Raw genomic sequence first — 21,296 nt, 5'->3', positions numbered from 1 at the left:
CCTCTCTCTCTGTGTGTCTCTCATGAATAAATAAATAAATAATTTTTAAAAAGATCTTCTGTTTCTGATCATTTAAAGTGTTATTCTTCTCCATGGTTATGAATGATTGAGAGCTAGCTTTATTATAATGATATTCCAAACATGTTTATGCTTAAGAACTTCCAAGTATATTTCTAGTACGTTTTCTCTAAAACATCAAGAACATGAACTTTCTTTAGTGGGGAAGATTCTAAGATGAACACAAAGTTTATTTGTGTTTTTTCTAAGAGTCTGAGTGATCAGAATACCAGTTTCCAAACTGAAATTACTCTGAACTAATGACAGCTTTAACAGAAATCAGGCACATGATGGAGTGCCTGGGTGGCTCAGTCAATTAAACACCCCACTTTTGAGTTCAGCTAGAGTCATGATCTCAGGGTCATAAGATGGAGCCCTGCTTCAATCTCAGCATGGGAGTCTGCTTGCTCACACCTACACTCATTCTCTCTCTCTCTCTCTCTCTCAAATAAAATCTAAAAAAAAAGAAAGAAATCAAACACATGAGCCATATATTTAGACAATTTTTACTAAAAATAACCACAATTTTTAGAAAGAAATTAATGTTTATCATTTGCTTTAGTAAATATGGCAACCTATGGTAAAATGACATGGTAAAACATGGTAAAAATGAAACAAATATAAATAAAATTCACATCCCTTGCACAGAACAAATACATAACAAGGAAAGAAAAGGTAAATCTCCCTATACCTAAAAGGATCTTTCTATGTTTCTGCAAATACAAATCATTCTCATCTTCAACTGACTCAAATTGTGTTATCCACATGAGCAATTTCTTGATGCTCCCCCTCTCTCCTGTCCCCACTCTGAGGAAGTATTAACTACCCCTCCTCTCAAAAGTATTATGGATGTTTACCTGGAATGTCTTATGACATGATTCACTTCTACCATCAATTACAGCCTGTTTACTTAAAACATCATCCCAACTAGCTTACTCTCTTTCATCTTTCATAGCTCCAAGGCCATGTACAAAGGCTTGCTCACAGCAGCTTTTTATCAATATTTGTTGGGCTGTATTAAGAAGGTATTTCTGTCAGCCTTGGCCTTTTTTTTCTATCCTGGATAACCAAAAGCTGTACTTTCTCACATAAATTTTTTAAATCCTAACTTCAATTTTATTTGAATGCTCCTCACCAATGGCTATGTGAAGATACTTCAATCATAAATTATTAACTTTCCTTATCAGTCAAGCAACCCTGAAGTCTAAATTTCAGATGGATCTAGGTCAAGTGTTTGTTAACTGAAATCATTTTGAAAAACTGGTGATTGCTGAAAGAATGATTATTCAATCCACAAATTGGGAGCACGCCCTTTGCATCTCCTCCTCCTTCCTCTGCTACTGACCATGATTAGTTTTCCACAAAATAATAATTCCCCTAAGGGGTAGGCCGGACCAACCACAAAAGGAAAGCAGCTACATGTGAGCAGCTCTGAGAGAAAAGTAAAAATACTTGGTGAAAGCAAAATATGCAAAACCACTATGTAAAGTGACATTTTTGAAGCATCTATCAATTTTTCTTTAGCCTTTCATATAGACAAATTATAATTCTTTTTTTAGATAAATTATAATTCTTTAGGCACAACACAAATATATGCATATATTCTAATAAATCAGATGTGTCTCTTACACTATTAAAGTGGATATGAACATCATTCACTCAACAGATGTTGCTTTTGTATCTATTATGTACAGTTACACTGCCTTTAAGAAGATAATAAATAGGGACGCCTGAGTGGCTTAGTGGTTGAGCGCCTGCCTTTGGCTCAGGGTATGATCCTGGATTCCTGGGGTCGAATCCCACATCGGGCTCCTTGCATGGAGCCTGCTTCTCCCTTTGCCTGTGTCTCTGCCTCTCTCTCTCTGTCTCTCATGAATAAATAAACAAAATCTTTAGAAAAAAAAAGAAGATAATAAATAAGTTGGTGAAGAAAAACATACAAGCTTAGAAAGTTAAATAATATTTAACAATAGTATGAAAGAAGTTATAAAAAAGAAAATATTCAGATTTTTATTTTGATGTCGGTCAGTCTTAATACTAATAATTTATTATCACTATGATATTACCATAATCATTAATAGCTATCATTAAGCATTATGTTAAGTTCTACATAAGTAAAATTTTACTGTTCTGAAATATACCCTTTTTACTCCCATTTAACAGACTAGAAAAGATTCCATAGTAATAGGCAGTAGAAACAAGATTAAAACCCAAATCTGTTTGACCAGGATCCAAAGTCTTGCTTTCACACTGTAGGTTTTTTTTTTTCCAAATTTTGGGTCAAAACAAGTCCATATCCATTGGCAATTAATATTTTAGTGTTAATACAGACGACTTTTATTACTCTCTATTTTCATGTCATTTTAAAATTGTTTGGAATGTTGTCTTTGTAGCTGTATCTGTAAGAACTATTTTTCTCTTTGTTATTTTTTTCTTTAGGGTTGTGATACACAGATGATTTATGACATGCTGCTAAGATTGAAATCCACTGTTTATTTGCCTGGTGACTTTGTCTGCAAAAAGGTGAGTGCATGCTATCTTTCGAATGCACAACCAGTAAATAAGTACATTTAAGGAGTTCAGACATAGGTCAAGAGCATAGTTTAAACAGAATTTCCGGGATGAATTCCATAATATAGAAATAATTATACAGTTTTATAAAAGAATAATGTATTCTCAAAGTTCAAAATGGAACAAGACAATATGGATTTCATTACTTGTAGGATATAAGTGTGGGTAGTCTGAAAAGTTGTACTGTATAAATGTAAATCATCAATCATTACACACCATTAATGCCAAATATTTAAAGTGGAGAAAAAAGAGAAGTGAAAGGTGCTTCTGCCCTTTTTATGTCTTCAGCAAGCTATCAGTTACCTCCACTTAGCCCTCCCAATTAGTGGATAATTAATGCCACATTCTTTCCAATTTTAATGCGATGTTTATGATTACAAAAGTGATACATGATCATTATTTTCTAAATGGAAAACACATAAAAGCATACAGACAGAAATTCCACCACCCAGAAATAACCACTATTCATACACTCCAGTCTATCTTTTTATACTGATTGATGGATAAAGCTTATTTTATAAAATTGACATCATACTATATTATATTTTGTCATGTAACTATATATAATGTGAACATTTTATTTACTATTCAGTAATCTAAACCTATTTTTTAAAGCTGCATAATATTACAGTCTATGGAACATATTACAATCAATTTTCAAATGTTTGCTATTATAAATAACTACAATGAACATTTTTGCACATCCCTGATTTCTAACTTAAAGGAGGAGAGAAGGAATGCCAACCTTGGGTTCTATACCTTGAGAGTCTAAATCAGTAGTGAAATCAATAATGAAAATAAAAAGTAGAGAAAGATGAACAATTTAAAGAAATGAGAAATAACCCAAAACTCTGGGGAGTTCACAAGCAAGTAAGGGTAAGAATCACTTATATCATTCCAAAATAATGTGTTAAATGCTATGGTAGACATAAGCACAAACTGTTACAGGTCACAGAGTAGGGACACTGATGCTATTTAAACTTTGTCTTAAAAAATGAGTTTACATGGGAGTGCCTGGGCAGCTTAGTCATATAAGCATCCAACTCTTGATCTCAGCTCAGTCAGGTCTTAATCTCAGATTTGTGAGTTCAAGCCCTGTATTGGGCTGGACATGGAGACTACTTAAGAAAAAAAAAGAATGAAATAAATGAATTTACATGAACCAAGAGAAAGAAGAAGAAATAGGCTTTCCAGATAGAGGAAAGAATTAGCATGAGCTAAGGCAGAAAGAGAAACTCTCTGCAGAGGAAGTATAGAGAACTACAATAAGTCAAAAGTTAGAACACTTTAGTATCATTTATTCAGAAAACTCAATAAATATTTTTGAGTACTACGGCAAGCACTGTGCAGAGTACTGGGTATGGTTCATGTCCTCCAAAAGCTTACAGTCTAGTGCAAGGGTATTTAAATCACAGCATACATCAGAATCACCTGAAATTAGAAGTCTGGTCTCTATCCCCAGCAATTCAGTGGGTTGGGTGGAGCTCACATATCAATATTTTTTGAAAGCTCCCAGATGATTCTAAAAATGCAGTGAAAGTTGAGAATCACTGGCCTGATGGAAGATACAAACAATAAACAAATGAAATTAAATAAATGCATAACTCCAAAATGTGCTGACTTCTATAAAGGAAAAATAGAATTTGCTAGAAGTACGTGGTGACAACAGCACTTATTTAGACTTGGGCATTGAGAAATGGGGAGGTTGTCGGGCTGTCAGCCATGACCTTTATAAAATATAAAGAGAAATATTTCTTTAGTAATAAAGTGGAGAGGACAACATCTTACATGAAGACTTAGAGCCTTGAGGCAGGACAGAGGTTGGCATATTCACAGAACGGAAGCAAGTGATCAACTGGGATGATGGTGTAAAAAAAGTCAAAAGTATAAGGTACTTCAAGGCATCTGGGTAGGCACAGGTAGAAATCAGTCTAGTCTGTGAGAGAGGATAGAACTAGAGGTAAATCTTGGGAACTGACATTTGGAAACCAACTTCATTAGAAGCTCAAGAAAGGTAAAAGAAGAGAGCCAAGACCTATAACTTTGGAAAATACCACTCTTTATGGAGGAGGTCAAAGAAGAATCAGAGAAGGAGCTATCAGAGGTAAATGAGGAAAAATGGAGGAGAGATTGTGATATAACAGAAACTAAGAATATGCAATCCCATACAAATTAGTCCAAGTTAAAAGTATGCAGGTAGGGTGATATGAAATCATTTTCATTGAAATGAGAAATACAAACCACAGCTCAGATTAAGGAACCCTTTGGGGCAGTGGTACATTTGGAATGACATGGCCTTAATGCACCAAAATGGCCTTTCAATTTGTTCCAATAACAGCAGGGACTGGAAATTGAGATAACTCATAGAAACTTTAGCACCCATGCCCCTAAGCAGTGCAAATTCGCTTAACAAAGTGTGAAATACAGAGTAGGATACAGCCTTCTCATTTCTAATTTCTTCCTCACATAAATCCAGACTCAATAATAAAAACAGATCAGTGAACACAAATGAGGGAAGAAAAGGAGTAAGTAGAGGAATAGCAGAAATAAGAAGACATGAGACTACCTACCACATTTCTTTTCTTTTGTTTTTAAAAGAAGAGGATTTAATTCATTGTAGATATTGACAGAGATGAAAAGTTGTTAAATTCAGTTTTGTTTTTGCTTATCATTTCCACAAATCATTGTAGGAAACAGGAAGGAAAAAACTCATTCTATTGGCAGTTGCCTTTATAATAATTGAAGAAATATCAATTAGGACTAAAGGACTCTGTTTGCTGACCTGCCTATTCTTCAAGATGAGTCCTAAACATACTGAATGGGTAGTTTGAGCTATTTGAAAGAGTATTTGGGAATTTTCCTAGAATTAACTGTAAGAATTAATCTGAGTGTCAGAATGCCTCTGCTAGCCTTGAATATATTCCTTCTACACAGGAACCCTGAAAATTTGAAGTACTCTCACTGGTTACCTCACTCTACATGAAGCTCTTACATTTCTACACTTTCTCCAAATTAGTACATAAACCAACCACAAAAGCTTGGTTTGATCTTATTTTGCACATGCTGTCAGACCTTGTTCTCTGAGGAATGTCTACCTCATTTGAATGCTAATTAAATTTGCAGGAAAGGCTTAAATTAGCCTAGAAATATGCAAGAAATCGTGGAAGTTTTGGTTCATTGATTATGCCAGATCTCCTTGGAAAATTATTGAAATGATCATTAAAAAATAATTAAAAGTGCTGAACTATATTTAAATACCCGTTATGTACTTCTACTTCCAGCCAATTGTAATAACTGCCTTTGAAAAATCATTCCAGTTCCTTAGAATTACCTCATGCAAAGAATAAGGAATATGACCCTCTCATAATCATTTCTTCCTGGAGTATCTCTTGGAAAACTAATATTCAGACACTTTTTTTAAATAATTCATAGCTATTTTATTGGTTTTTAAGAGACTGGCATTGATACTGGATTTATCATTAGATATGATCTATCTATATATATATTCTAAAGTCAGATGACATAGGTGCTGCTAGTTCTAATGCTATTATCTGTCAACCTTATAAATTTGCTCAAGACACTTAACTTTTCAAGACTCTGCTACCAATTTTTAAATATCTTTGACCTCACTGGGATTTTTGCAAGAATTAAATGAGTTAAGGTCCATGAAGATGCTTTGCAGTTATAAAGTAGCATGTTCTGATAGAGCAAATGCAGGTACTGAAATAAGAAACAATGTAAATATCAGATATTCTTATGGTTTTTTAAAATACTATGCAAATGTAAGGTGTTGTTATTAACATTGATATTATGGAAATAACTATAATAAGATCCATCTGTCTTGGAATTTCTACTTTGATCTATCTTTATGAATAAATACATGCTTAATATTCTGCACAATGCAAAATTTAAAAATACTTCTTGCATTGCACTGTTAGGAGATGCATATTCTAGGCTTCCTTTTGCTTCTAATTATTGTCATAGAGCTTTGGCTAGTCAACTGGCCTCACCTGTGCCTTTATTTTTCTTACTATAAAATGGAAATAATAGTCTTCCCTTACCCTCCTCATAAAAGTAATGGGAAGATAAAATGAGAAATTCAATGTCACAGATATTAACTAAGAGGTAGAGTCTGAAATTCAACCTAACAATTATAATATGACAAGAATTATTGTTCAGGAAAGGAACGCAACCAGGGTGCTTGAGTGGCTCAATCAGTTGAATATCTGACCTTTGTGGGGCTCTGTACTCATCAGGGCGTCTCCTTGAGATTCTCTCCCTCTGTCCCTCCCCTCACTTGTGCTTCCACTGTCCCTCTGTGTGTGTGTGTGTGTGTGTGTGTGTCTCAACTAAATAAATCTTAAAAGGGGGGGGGGAGGAGAACAACCCTTTGTATTAAAGGACTTCAAAACTTCCCAGAAAATGGTTAAGCTATATTTCCCTCATTCATAAATGAGTGCCTATATGATAAGTCCTATGCTCGGTGCTAGAACAAAGTAAACATCATCTCAGCCATCATATAACATAAACTATAATCAACATTGTTTAATCCTGAGTTAATTTCAATGTATTCTAATCTTTTTAAAACATGGCTAACAAGAATATTTAGTGAATACAAATAATCCAGTCCTGAGACTTTAACGCAGCGCTTTTACAAATGACAGATCTTCTAAGCACAACATCTCCAAAGAAACGAGAGCTTTAAATGATACACTGGACCAGATGGATTTTACAGGTATTCACAGAACTTTACATCCAAACATAGCTGAATACACATTCTTCTCAACTGCACATGGAACTTTCTCCAGAATAGACTGGGGGCACAAATCAGGTCTCAACCGATACCAAAAGATTGGGATTGTCCCCTACTTATTTTCAGAGTATAATGTTTTGAAACTTGAACTCAATCACAAGAAAAAATTTGGAAGAAATTCAAACACGTGTAGGTTAAAGATCATCCTGCTAAAAGATGAAAAGGTCAATCAGAATATTAGAGAAGAATTAAAAAGATTCATGGAAACTAATGAAAATGAAGATACAACCGTTCCAAATCTTTGGGATACAGCAATAGCAGTTCTAAGAGGGAAATACATCGCAATACAAGCATCCCTCAAAAAATTGGAAAAAACTCAAATACACAAGCTAACCTTGTACCTAAAGGAACTGGAGAAAGAACAGCAAATAAAACCTACACCCAGGGATCCCTGGGTGGCGCAGCAGTTTAGCGCCTGACTTTAGCCCAGGGCGCGATCCTGGAGACCCGGGATCGAATCCCACGTCTGGCTCCTGGTGCATGGAGCCTGCTTCTCCCTCTGCCTATGTCTCTGCCTCTCTCTCTCTCTCTCTCTCTCTCTCTCTCTCATAAATAAATAAAAATTAAAAAAAAAAACTACACCCAGCAGAAGAAGAGAGTTAATAAAGATTCGAGCAGAACTCAATGAAATAGAGACCAGAAGAACTGTGGAACAGATTAACAAAACCAGGAGTTGGTTCTTTGAAAGAATTAATAAGATAGATAAACCATTAGCAAGCCTTATTAAAAACAAAAGAGAAAAGACTCAAATTAATAAATTTACAAATGAAAAAGGAGAGATCACAACCAATATCAAGAAAATACAAACGATTTTAAAAATATATTATGAACAGCTATATGCCAATAAATTAGGCAATCTAGAAGAAATGGACACATTTCTGGAAAACCACAAACTACCAAAACTGGAAGAGGAAGAAATAGAAAATCTGAACAGGCCAATAACCAGGGAGGAAATCGAAGCTGTCATCAATAACCTCCCAAGACACGAAAGTCCAGGGCCAGATGGCTTCCCAGGGGAATTCTATCAAACATTTAAAGAAGAAACAATACCTATTCTACTAAAGCTATTCCAGACAATAGAAAGGGACGGAATACTTCCAAACTCATCTTATGAGGCCAGTATTAATTCCAAAACCAGACAAAGACCCCGCCAAAAAGTAGAATTATAGACCAATATCCCTGATGAACACAAATGCAAAAATTCTCAACAAGATACTAGCCAATAGGATCCAACAATACATTAAGAAGATTATTCACCATGACTAAGTGGGATTTATCCCCAGATGCAAGGCTGGTCCAACACTCATAAAGCAACCAACATGATAGATCACATCAACAAGAGAAAAAACAAGAACCATATGATCCACTCAATAGATGCAGAGAAAAGATTTGACAAAATACAGCATCTATTCCTGATCAAAACTCTTCAGAGTGTAGGGATAGAGGGAACATTCCTTAGCATCTTAAAAGCCATCTACAAAAAGCCCACAGCAAATATCATTCTCAATGGGGAAGCACTGGGAGCCTTTCCCCTAAGATCAGGAACACGACAAGGCTGTCTGCTCCCACCACTGCTATTCAACATAGTACTAGAAGTCCTAGCCTCAGCAGTCAGGCAACAAAAAGAAATAAAAGGCATTCAAATTGGCAAAGAGTCAAACTCCCTTTGCAGATGACATGATACTTACCTAGAAAACCCAAAAGACTGCATCCCAAGATTGCTAGAACGCATAAAGCAATTTGGCAGTGTGGCAGGATACAAAATCAATGCCCAGAAATCAGTGGCATTTCTATACACTAACAATGAGACTGAAGAAAGAGAAATTAAGGAGTCCATCCCATTTACAATTGCACCCAAAAGCATAAGATACCTAGGAATAAACCTAACCAAACAGGTAAAGGATCTATACCCTAAAAACTACAGAACACTTCTGAAAGAAATTGAGGAAGACACAAAGAGACAGAAAAATATTTCATGCTCCTGGATTGGAAGAATTCATATTGTGAAAATGTCAATGCTACCCAGGACAATTTACACGTTTAATGCAATCCCTATCAAAATACCATGGACTTTCTTCAGAGAGTTGGAACAAATCATCTTAAGATTTGTGTGGAATCAGAAAAGACTCCGAATAGCCAGAGGAATATTAAAAAAGAAAACCAGAGCCGGGGGCATCACAATGCCAGATTTCAAGTTGTACTACAAAGCTCTGATCATCAAGACAGTGTGGCAGTGGCACAAAAACAGACACATAGATTAATGGAACAGAATAGAGAACCCAGAAATGGGCCCTCAACTCTATGGTCAACTAATATTCGACAAAGCAGGAAAGACTATCCACTGGAAAAAGGACAGTCTCTTCAATAAATGGTGCCAGGAAAATTGGACAGCCACGTGTAGAAGAATGAAACTAGACCATTCTCTTACACCATACACAAAGATAAACTCAAAATGGATGAAAGATCTAAATGTGAGTCAAGAATCCATCAAAATCTAGAGGAGAACACAGGCAACACCCTTTTTGAACTTGGCTACAGCAACTTCTTGCAAGATACATCTATGAAGGCAAGGGAAACAAAAGCAAAATGAACTATTGGGACTTAATCAAGATAAAAAAGCTTTTGCACAGCAAAAGAAACAGTCAATAAAACTGAAAGACAACCTACAGAATGGGAGAAGATATTTGCAAATGTCTATCAGATAAAGGGCTAGTATCCAAGATCTATAAAGAACTTCTTAAACTCAACAGCAAAGAATCAAAGAATCCAATCATGAAATGGGAAAAAGACATGAACAGAAATTTCACCAAAGAAGACATAGACATAGCCAACAAGCACATGAGAAAATGCTCCGCATCACTTGCCCTCAGGGAAATATCAATCAAAGCCACAATGAGATACCACCTCACACCAGTGAGAATGGGGAAAATTAACAAGACAGGAAACAACAGATGTTGGAGAGGATGTGGAGAAAGGGGAACCCTCTAGCACTGTTGGTGGGAATGTGAACTGGTGCAGCCACTCTGGAAAACTGTGTGGAGGTTCCTCAAAGAGGTAAAAATAGAGCTACCCTATGACCCAGTAATTGCACTGTTGGGGATTTACCCCAAAAGATACAGATGCAGGGAAATGGCAGGACACCTGCACCCCGATGTTTCTAGCAGCCATGTCCACAATAGCCAAACTGTGGAAGGAGCCTCGGTGTCCATTGAAAGATGAATGGATACAGAAGATGTGGTCTGTATATACAATGGAATATTCCTCAGCCATTAGAAACAACAAATATCCACCATTTGCTTCAACGTGGATGGAACTGGAGGGTATTATGCTGAGTGAAGGAAGTCAACCGGAGAAGGACAAACATTATATGGTCTCATTCATTTGGGGAATATAAAAAATAGTGAAAGGGAATAAAGGGGAAAGGAGAGAAAATGAGTGGGAAATATCAAAGAGGGAGACAGAACATGAGAGACACCTAACTCTGGGAAATGAACAAGGGGTGGTGGAAGGGGAGGTGGGCAGGGGGTTGGGGTGACTGGATGACGGGCACTGAGGGGGGCACTTGACGGGATGAGCACTGGGTGTTATGCTATATGTTGGCAAATTGAACTCCAATAAAAAAATTTAAAAAAAACAATAATCCAGTCCCTTCCTGAACCAAGTAAGTAAATTTATTGTATTCATGATATTATTTTATATCTCAGGGTAATCAAAATCCAATTCACTAAGACTTACAGGTGTTATTATCCAAATAGTTTGCCTAGTATTATACAAACTGGCTTATTTAGAATTTAACACTTTTTCTTCACCCAAATGCTATTTAGGTCTCGTGTAAGACATATTAATTTTTTTTGGATCTTGGAGTGAAAAGAGATGTTCAAAGGGTCCCACACAAAAAGGGGGGTCCCACAGCCACCCATTAGTTTAGTGATTTGCACGATTCAACATATTAATTCTTTTGGATCTTGGAGTGAAAAGAGATGTTCAAAGGGTCCCACAGCCACCCATTAGTTTAAAAGTTACATATATAGCTTAAGATTTCTTATAGCAAAACATATAGTGTGGATAGGAATAAAAAGTTATATGTAGACAAAGACTAGAAAAATCAGGTGCATGCTTCCTAGGTCCTACTTCTGAGAGGGTCATAAGGACACATTTTTCTCTCCCACTGTAGACCTAAAGAGAAAAACAAAATGTCTCCACTGAGGGAAGGCCATCAGAGGTCAAAAGTTGTAAATGGTACTGATCACATAGCTACAGGACTAGCCATGATTCAGACTCCAAACCAGATACCAAATATACATCATAAATCTTTGTGTTTATATTAAACAATGTTGACAGCCTGGTACATCCTATCACACTGCCCCAGGCATACACAATAACACTATTAACCAGTGACTATGTGAACATTCCAGGAGCTTAGTTCTCAGGGCTTGAACAAGTGTCACTGCCGTGGCTCCAAGAATCCCCAGAGATAAGCAAGACAGAGTAAAACAATTGATGCATTAACACTTTCCTTTCAATATGGAACAAGAAAAATAGCTGAAAGATTTACTGTGCTCAGACATCAGTGTTATAGGCAGAAGGGTAGAGTTAGCCTTTGAATGGCTGTAGCCTATGCCCTTTTGATACACCAAGCACCTTCCTCAAAGCATAGCAGTGAACATCAAAGCCTGAGTGATTATGCTTGCAACCACTTATTTCCTCTACCCATATCCATTCCTGAAATAATGTGCTGACTGAAACTTCTTCACCTGTCCAGTGGTAGCATACAGTGCTTATATGTTGGGAAGTGTCACTTTCCTAATCATTTTTGTTGACATGATATGTGCAACCAATGTCTATAACAACCCCAAGTCTTAAGATCATTACTTTTACATTGATATTTTTTGCTTTCCTGCTTACATTTATTCCTCGTAAGAATTTATATTTCTTCATTTGGGAAATAATTGTCAAGAGTTAAGTGACTACCATTTCCTCTTTATATTTGGCATACAGGGAGAAATTGGCAAGGAAATGTATATCATCAAGCAAGGAGAAGTCCAAGTTCTTGGAGGTTCTGATGGTGCCCAAGTTCTGGTTACTCTGAAAGCTGGAGCAGTGTTTGGAGAAATCAGGTATTTTAAAGACACATCATAAGTATTGAAGTCTATTATTTGTCATAAAAGAAAAATCTTAGGTCATAAATAACTAAGGCTCCTGCTTAAACTTGGCAAAGGTTTTATTGTTCTGAGAGCATTGGTATAATGATTTTGACATTTCTACTTATCCTTTCTTCCCACAAAGACCTAGCTCATTCAGCTTTTTAGTCCCAGGACCTAGTCAGTGCCTGGCATAGGGTAAATACCCAGTATATGTTGAATATGTATACATGTGAATGAATGCTGAAAGAAAAGGTTAGTAGTTGTCAGATTGTTAGAAAACTTAAAGTCAGGTTAAGAGAGCAATTTTGAGTAGGCCAAGGAAGTAAACAACACAACACAGGTCTTTTAGGCCATGGTAAGGAATTTGTATTTTACTCTAAATATAAATGGATACCAGTTGAGGATTTCAGGCAAAAGAATGACACACTTTGAATTATGATTTTAAATGACCACTCCAACAGCTATGTGGAGAAGAGACAGTAGAAGAACAAGAATAAAATAGAGGAAACCAATTAAAAGTCAGTTGTAGTGTTTCCAATAAAATATGATGGAGTCTTGGTACTAGGATGCCGGCTCTTAACATGAAGAGAAGAGTGTACTGTCAGGCAGTTATTGATATATCAATTTCAGAATTGAGAAAATTGCAACTTCAAGGCACCAATTATCTTGCCCAGGATCATATAGCTAATAAGTGGAAGAGACAACATTCACACCTGAGTTTTGTGGATCAGGGTCCAGTGATCTTTCTACCAGACCACAGAAGAAAGATATTTATCCAAACTCTGACTTCAGAGCTGCTAAGAAGTTATCTTCAGCATTCCAGAGATATGGATAATTTCAGATGACCTCATATTAGTGTATTTCCTTAGAATGTTGAAGCCTATTATTTCTCTGCTGATAATGTGGATTCTATTTTTTTTATTTTTTTCTCCTTGCTTAAAATAGAATGGATACTCCTGTGAGGGTCCTACTTTGGGGCAATGATGGAAACGTTTCTCAGAATGTCCAATATTTTAGTCCTTTGCTTATTTTCTATTGCTTCTTTACTAGAAGTCCTTGCAAAAGTGATTTAATATTTTAGTGACTTAATAGCCACTGTAATCTTCAAGGTTATAAAACATGCAACAGTCTAATCTGAAGCATTACAGAAATTAATTAGCTGACCTCTCTCAAGGGTTGAGTACTCCTTGAAGAATAAAGCTTTATAAATACAAGTGTGTTAATTGCTGATACTATCATCACAGGAGGAAATACTCTAGGAATAGAATCCAGGTGCTGCAATTGAAAAGAATCTTAGGTTTTGACAGTAGCTTCTCAAATAAATCCATTTCCACTTGGTTTCTAAGGCCAAATTGAAACCAGTAGACAAGGCAAGCTCTAAACTTGCTCAATAGTCTGGTTGGTTTAAAAAAAAAAAACAGTCTGGTTGGTTTAAGCAAAAGGGAGCTTTTTGTCTTGATTCTTTTCTTGGCTATAGTTGAGGAGGAACGGGATGTTCTGGCTCTTCCCAGATACCCACAGGCTTCACAGGCCCACAGCTGTCATACGTCCCTGGATCTCTAATTATTTATTCCAGTGATGGAGGCATGCCTGCCAAATATCTAGATACTGGAAAGATCTGGTGATGGTGTTTACTACTCAAAAATGCTGTGACCTTTGTTAAAATGAACTACATCCAGCACTATCATATAGCTTTTTAATGAACGTTCTTTTCTCTAAGGAAAAAAAAATAAGAAAGAAAAGAATTGAGGATTTTCAAGGACATTATATATTAATCTAAAAGAGCAAACCTCTGACTAAAATAGATTTACAGCCTGTCATGGAGGAAACCCAGACCACACTTCCAATTAATATCTGAAGAGTGCAGACACTCCACTTTTAATAGACAGACCTTGGGTCTGCCAAAAGATGGTCTTATAGTAGTTCAGACTCCATTGTTTTCCTTATGCGTACCCTAGATGCCAAGTTTTATTCACCAAATGTATTTAACCACTTCCTATCCTCCTTCTGCATGTCACCATTCCTGAAACGCACCTGAACTTTTTCTATTGGTATTGTTATTGTGATTTTTTTTAAAGATTTTATTTATTTATTCATGAGAGACACACAGAGAGAAAGAGGCAGAGACACAGGCAGAGGGAGAGGCAGACTCCACACAGGGAGCCCGACGTGGGACTCGATCCCAGGTCTCCAGGATCACGCCCTGGGCTGGAGGCCACACTAAACCACTGAGCCACCCTGGCTGCCTTCTATTGTGATTTCAATAGAATTCCTTACTGGTTTCATATCTCTTTGGAATGTCCTCCCCCTGGAAAATATCTACTCACTCTTCAAGACTCAATTCAAGGGTCACCTTCCTGAAGCCATTTCTAACCAACCCCAAAACAACTAGTTGCTCCCTGTTCTATGCTTCCATACTATTTTAGTCATGACTTTACTATGGTAGTAACCATTGATTTATACCTAATTTGTCCAGAGGGATCTCTCCAACAGATGAAGCTATTAAAACTTAAGAATTAGAACTTTCCATCTTTGGGATGCCTGGGTGGCTCAGCAGTTGAGTGCCTGCCTTTGGCTCAGGGCGTGATCCCAGAGTCCCTGGATGGGGGTCCTACATCGGGCTTCTGCATGGAGCCTGCTTCTCCCTCTGCCTGTGTCTCTGCCTCTCTCTCTCTCTCTCTCTCTCTCTCTCTCTCTCTCTCTCTCATAAATAAATAAATAAATAAATAAATAAATAAATAAATAAATAAATAAATAAAATATTTTTAAAAAAAGAACTTTCTATCTTCATGTCACCAGCAGCTACATAAAAATAATAAAAATAATACAGTAGGCCAGTAACATCACCAAGGTGGCAAGGTAAGTTCTTCCTGACCTTGCTCCCTGTCCTAAGAATAAATAAGAACTATTAGAAAACCAGACACCACTGAGAGAATCCTAGAACACATGGGTGAAGCTGAAACACCCTCTGCACCACAGAAACCAAAATATTGCATTAGAAGGGTAAGAGAAGTGACTACGCAGAGTGACCACATCACCCCTCCCCAAGGCCAGCATAGCACCCTGCAGAGGTCTCCCCAGAGCCTCCAGTTTCTCCACTGTGAAAAGAGAATCCAAGAGGGACAAACACTCCCCAAGCATTGTGGGAGCCCATACTCTGATCTTTCACCACAGGAATTGAAGGAGAATCTGTGAGTTTCAACTCCTGGGAATCTGGACTGTGATGGAGAAGAGGTGAGTGGCTTGCAAGAGCCAGCAAGTGGAATTCATACCTGCCATGCCCAATTAGTAATCCCACCCAGAAGCTTTGCAGAACCAAACTGGGAATGCACTCTGACCAGGGAACTCAGCAAAATGCAGATTTGTCTGAGTCTAATACTCAAACAGAGAAGTTTGCAAGCCTTAGGGCCCCATTTGCCCTCATCCAGGCAAGGAGCTGAATCAGCATGACCCGCCATGGAGAGTCTTTGGACCCATCTGGCCAGAAGGGCTAGTGACAACTCCTGGAAGCAGTGTGGGTAGTGGCACCCAAGGCAAGAGGTGAGCAGAAAGAGCTGAACAACCCCCAGAAAAGCCAGTCCTAGGCATGGGGCATTCCCATGATACACACAGGCAGGGGGATTAATTCACAGTCCAGGCTGAAGGTAGCTCTCCTCCCCCACAGAGCCCATTGAGGAAATTTAGAATAGCCTAGAGCAGTCCCTTTCCCTCCCACTCCAGCAAGAGAGCTAAGACATGGCCCCACTTGCTGTGAAGAGTGCTTTCTGGTCCCATCTAACCAATAAGGCTTGGAGACAATACCTGGAAACTACGCTGGCCCAGTGGCACTCAAGCTACTCGATCAAAGTAGGCAGGCAGAGCTGATAGTTGGCAAAGCCAAGCCAATGGCCCTGTTCAGTTAGGGAACTTGGGGTGCAGGTTGGCTTGAGTTCTCAAACAATGATCTGTACCTACTTTAGAGCTGCTTTTCCTGGTGTGCTCAGAGAATCTAATTCACACCCCTGTTTATTGCTGACTACAGCCTTTAGTCTATGCAACTAGGGAACCCAACCAGAGCACGCAGGAAGCTACATAGCCCATTCAGCTTCCCTGTGTACAAGTGGCACTTGAACAGAGAACATGGCCCAGAACTTCCCCCATCTAAAGAGAAAAATCAGTGGCCTCACCTAACCAAAGAATTCAGTACACACTCTGACCTGATTCAGGTCCCCAAACAATAAACTGGGTCCCATCCTGCTGCTGTGCTATATCAGGGAAGCTATTTATAGCACCACCTACTACTGAATAGTATACCCAGTCCAGGCCATCTAATAAATGGGACCAGAGAATCCAGGAAACCCTGGAGCCCATCCTACAGCTTCACTTGGATAGGAAACCAAGCCAGCAGTCCTGTCCAACTGTTCTCAGCCAGTGGCACAATCCCCCATCTCCATCCTTAGAATTTGAACAGTGGCAGCACATAAAAATTGACTGTAATAGCAGGACACACTTGCCCAAGGATATACCAGCAGACACCCAGAAACCCAAACTGAACTGACTAGTGAAGAACTGTCTCTGACAAAGCAAACTTACAAAGTCTGGAATTGGAGCCCAATTATTAAATTGTGCAGATAATATTGTAAGAACTCAAGGATCATGGAAAATCAGGTAAATATGACAACACCAAAGGAAATTAATAAAGCTCTAATAACTGATCCTAAAGAAACAGAGATCTATGAACTGTCAGACAAAGAATTCAAAATAATCCTTTTAAGAAAGTTCAGCGAACTACAAGGAAACATGGATACACGATTAAACAAAATTAGGAAAACAGTGCATAAGCAAAATAAGAAGTTCAACCAAAGAAATAGAATGATAAAAAAAACAAATACATGAGTTGAAAAACACAGTAATTGAACTGAAGAATTCAATAGACAGTTTCAAAAATAGATTCAACCACACAGAAGTATCAGTGTGATCTATGGGATACGACTTTGAAAATTACCCAGAAGAGCAAAGAGAAAAAAGAGGGGAAAAAGTGGGAAAAAGCCTACAGAGATTATAGGACACAATGATGTCTCGATACACTAACCCTTAATTGTTTTATAATGACCTTCTTTGTTTCCTTTTTACCATTTTTAACTTAAAGTCTATTTTGTCTGATATAAATATAGCTACACTAACTCAAAAAGATAACTACAACCTCATGTTCATTGCAGCAGTGTTTACAATAGCCAAACTATGGAAATAACCTAAGAATCCACTGATGGATGGATAAAGAAGTTATATTCATATATATGTGAATATTATTCAGCTATAAGAAATCTTGCTTTTTGCAATAATGTGGATGGACCCTGAAGGCATTATGCTAAGTGAAATAGGCCAGGACAGAGAAAGAAAAATATTCTATGATCTCAGGTATATGTAGAATCTTAAAAATAAAAGAAGAAATTATTCATAAAAAAGATTTGTGATTACCAGAGGCAGAGAGTGGGAGGAAAGGGAATTGGAGAAAAGTGGTCAAAAGGTACACACTTCCACTTGTAAGATAAATAGGTACGAGAGTTGTAATAAACAACATGATAACTACAGCTAACGCTTCTGTGTGATAGGTAGGAGAGTTGTTAAGAGAGTAAATCCTAAGAGTTCCCATCACAAGAAATTTTTTTCCTTTTTTTCTTTTTTCTTTCTTTTCTTTATATTGTACCTATATGAGCAGATGAATGTAAGTTAACCTACTATAGTAACCACTTTATGATATATGTAAATCAAATCATCATGCAATATGCCTTAAATTTATACGCTGATGCATGTCAATTGTTTCTCAATGAACCTAGAATTAAAAACCTATACAATAAATATTGATTTTCATCGATATCCTGCCTCCTTTCAAAAATAATTTGTAGGTATAAAATTATATCCAGGATCCCTTACAGCATAATGTGAAGTGCCATGCACTGGGGCATCTGGATGGCTCAGTCAGTTGAGCATCTGCCTTCAGCTCAGTTCATGATCTCAGGATCCTGGGATTGAGCCTCGAGTCAGGCTCCCTGCTCAGTGGGGGACCTGCTTCTCTCTACCACTTCCCCTGCTTGTGCTCTCTCAAGCTCCTTCTCTCTGTCTCTCTCTGTCGAATAAATAAATAAAACCTTAAAAAAGAAAGAAAGAAGAAAGAAGAAAGAAAGAAAGAAAGAAAGAAAGAAAGAAGAAAGAAAGAAAGAAAGAAAGAAAGAAAGAAAGAAAGAAAGAAAGAAAGAAAGAAAAAAGCCATGCATGACATGGTAAACAAGAATGGCAAACAAGACACAGTTGCTTCCCTGAAGAGCCTTACAAATAGATGAGACAAGAAAATAAAAGATTGCAAAACCAGGTGGTGAAATATATGGATTGCATCCAATGATGGAGTATACACAAGATTTTATAGAGTAGAAGGCTTCAAAATGACCAATATCCCCTGGATTTCTTGAGCTTATTTGGGAACTGAGGAAAGATTTCAGCGCTCCTCAAATAGCACATGCAGACAATAATATGTGCACAATGTCAATCCTGGTAGTCCCTACTATAGGATACATAAAGGATTATTCACATAATGCCTGTAGTGGTTGCATGGTGACCCCCACAAAGATACATCCCTGCCCTAACCTCTGGAACTTATGAATGTAATCTTACTTGAGGATGGGGGAAGCCTCTTTACAGATGTAATTAAGTTAAAGATCTCAAGACAAGATCATTCTCAATTATCTGGATAGCCCATAAATCAAATGATAAGTGTCCTCACTTGAGACAGAAGAGGAAGACACACAGACACAGGAGGATGAGAGAAAGTCCATCTGAAGACTGAGGCAGAAATTGGAATTATGTAGTCACAGCCAAGGAATTCCTGGAGCCACCAGGAGTGAAAGAGGCAAGAAAACATTCTTCCGTAGATTCTTTGGAGGGAGCCCAGTATTCCCAATACCCTGATTTAGGTTTTCAGGCCTCCAGAATTGTGAGAGAATAGATTTTTATTTTGTAAGTCACTGGTTTTGTGGCAGTCTGTTAAAGCAGCCCTAGGAAAAAAAATACCAAACTCCTTAAATTGTTAAATTTAAAATTTTTTACTGGGAAATAAAAAGGCATGCTTGACACCTCCCTCTACTCACTCTACATGGCCAGTGCACCTCCAAGACCTATCAATCTTACCTTCTTGGTATGTCTCCAGTCATTTGCATCTTACCATCTCCATTGATCCTGCTTTGGTCCAAACCGTCCAAACCACCTCCACCTCTCATTAGACAACTGTAGTGGCCTACTCTGCATCTCCTATTCCAGTACCCACATCTTCTGCAATCCAGTCTCCACTCTGCAGCCAGAGAGATCTTTTGGAAACCCACAGATATGATCATGTCCCTGCCCTTGTGCTTAAAACAATTTAATGCTTTTATACTGTTTTTAGGAATAAGAAAAAAGTCCTTATCCTGGCCTACAAGGTCCTACAGAAGCTAGCCACTGCCCACATCTCTACTTCACATTGCACCCCACTCCCTGTGCTCTCTTTAGTTCAAACTTCAGTTCCCTGAATATATCACATGCCCTATGACCATGGGGAGTTTTTCACACATGCTGATACCTCTGTCTGGACACTTTCTCGCCTCCTTTACTTAATCTCAGCTTCTTTCAGAACTTCCTATTCTCACTACAGGAACCTCCCAGTTCTCCTTGCTGTGTGCTCTTATCAGACTATATTCCTTTCTTTCTGAGAACTTATCTTTCTAATTATGTCCTCACTGGTGCATTTATTTCTTTGATGTTTTTCTTCCTCACTAAATTGTAAGCACCAGGACTACTGTGAATTGTAAGTACCAGGAATGGTTGTGCCATTCGTGCTCTGCATCAGGATGTCCAGTGAGGGACCATACTCCACTCCTGACTCATGATCCCTGCTATTGTGCTCTTCTTCATGCACAGGTACCCTTTACTTTGCAAATGGGAGCATTTTTCTGGTGAAGCTTTGTGCCCATAGGACTGCATGGGCCCAGAAAAGCTACATTTTTCTATTTTACACAAAGGCACAGGTTTCCAGGGACAATAGCAGACATCACATTTGGTTTGTTCTGCACTCAAATCCCAGCCCTTAGGGCAGTGCCTGGCCCACATAGTACCTAATAAATAGTTATTCGATAAATAAGTGAATGTAATTATCTTTCTATCTTTGCATATTTATTAATACACAATCATTTTTGTCATGAATATGCATATTCATTCAGCCTTTTGCCCTTTTCGTCAATTTTTATTATTAAGAATACCACTGCTGTGTTTATCTTTTTTTTTTAATTTTATAAATTAATTTTTATTGGTGTTCAATTTACCAACATACAGAATAACACCCAGTGCTCATCCAGTCAAGTGTACCCCTCAGTGCCCGTCACCCATTCACCCCCACCCCCCGCCCTCCTCCCCCTCCACCACCCCTAGTTCATTTCCCAGAGTTAGAAGTCTTTATGTTCTGTCTCCCTTTCTGATATTTCTCACACATTTCTTCTCCCTTCCCTTATATTCCCTTTCACTATTGTTCATATTCCCCAAATGAATGAGAACATACACTGTTTGTCCTTCTCCGGTTACTGTGGCCAAGTTCAAAAAGGGTGTTGCCTGAGTTCTCCTCTGGGATTTTGATGGAATCTTGTCTCACATTTAGATCTTTCATCTATTTTGAGTTTATCTTTGTGTATGGTGCAAGAGAGTGGTCCAGT

General features: G+C 37.8%; 1 protein-coding gene across 1 annotated transcript in view; it reads left to right on the top strand.

The window, feature by feature from the left end:
• CNGB3 (cyclic nucleotide gated channel subunit beta 3) overlaps nt 1-21,296 on the top strand; it is a 162,675-nt gene that overhangs the window by 123,211 nt on the left and 18,168 nt on the right. Inside the window, exons 14-15 of the mRNA XM_055303427.1 lie at nt 2,497-2,580; nt 12,440-12,558. Coding sequence (XP_055159402.1) covers nt 2,497-2,580; nt 12,440-12,558 — 203 coding nt within the window. The remainder of the gene's footprint in view (nt 1-2,496; nt 2,581-12,439; nt 12,559-21,296) is intronic.

This window comes from Nyctereutes procyonoides, unplaced genomic scaffold (genome assembly GCF_905146905.1).
Source record: "Nyctereutes procyonoides isolate TBG_1078 unplaced genomic scaffold, NYPRO_anot_genome, whole genome shotgun sequence".
NCBI classification, from domain to species: Eukaryota; Metazoa; Chordata; class Mammalia; order Carnivora; family Canidae; genus Nyctereutes; species Nyctereutes procyonoides.
This window is presented reverse-complemented; position numbering and strand designations above follow the sequence as displayed.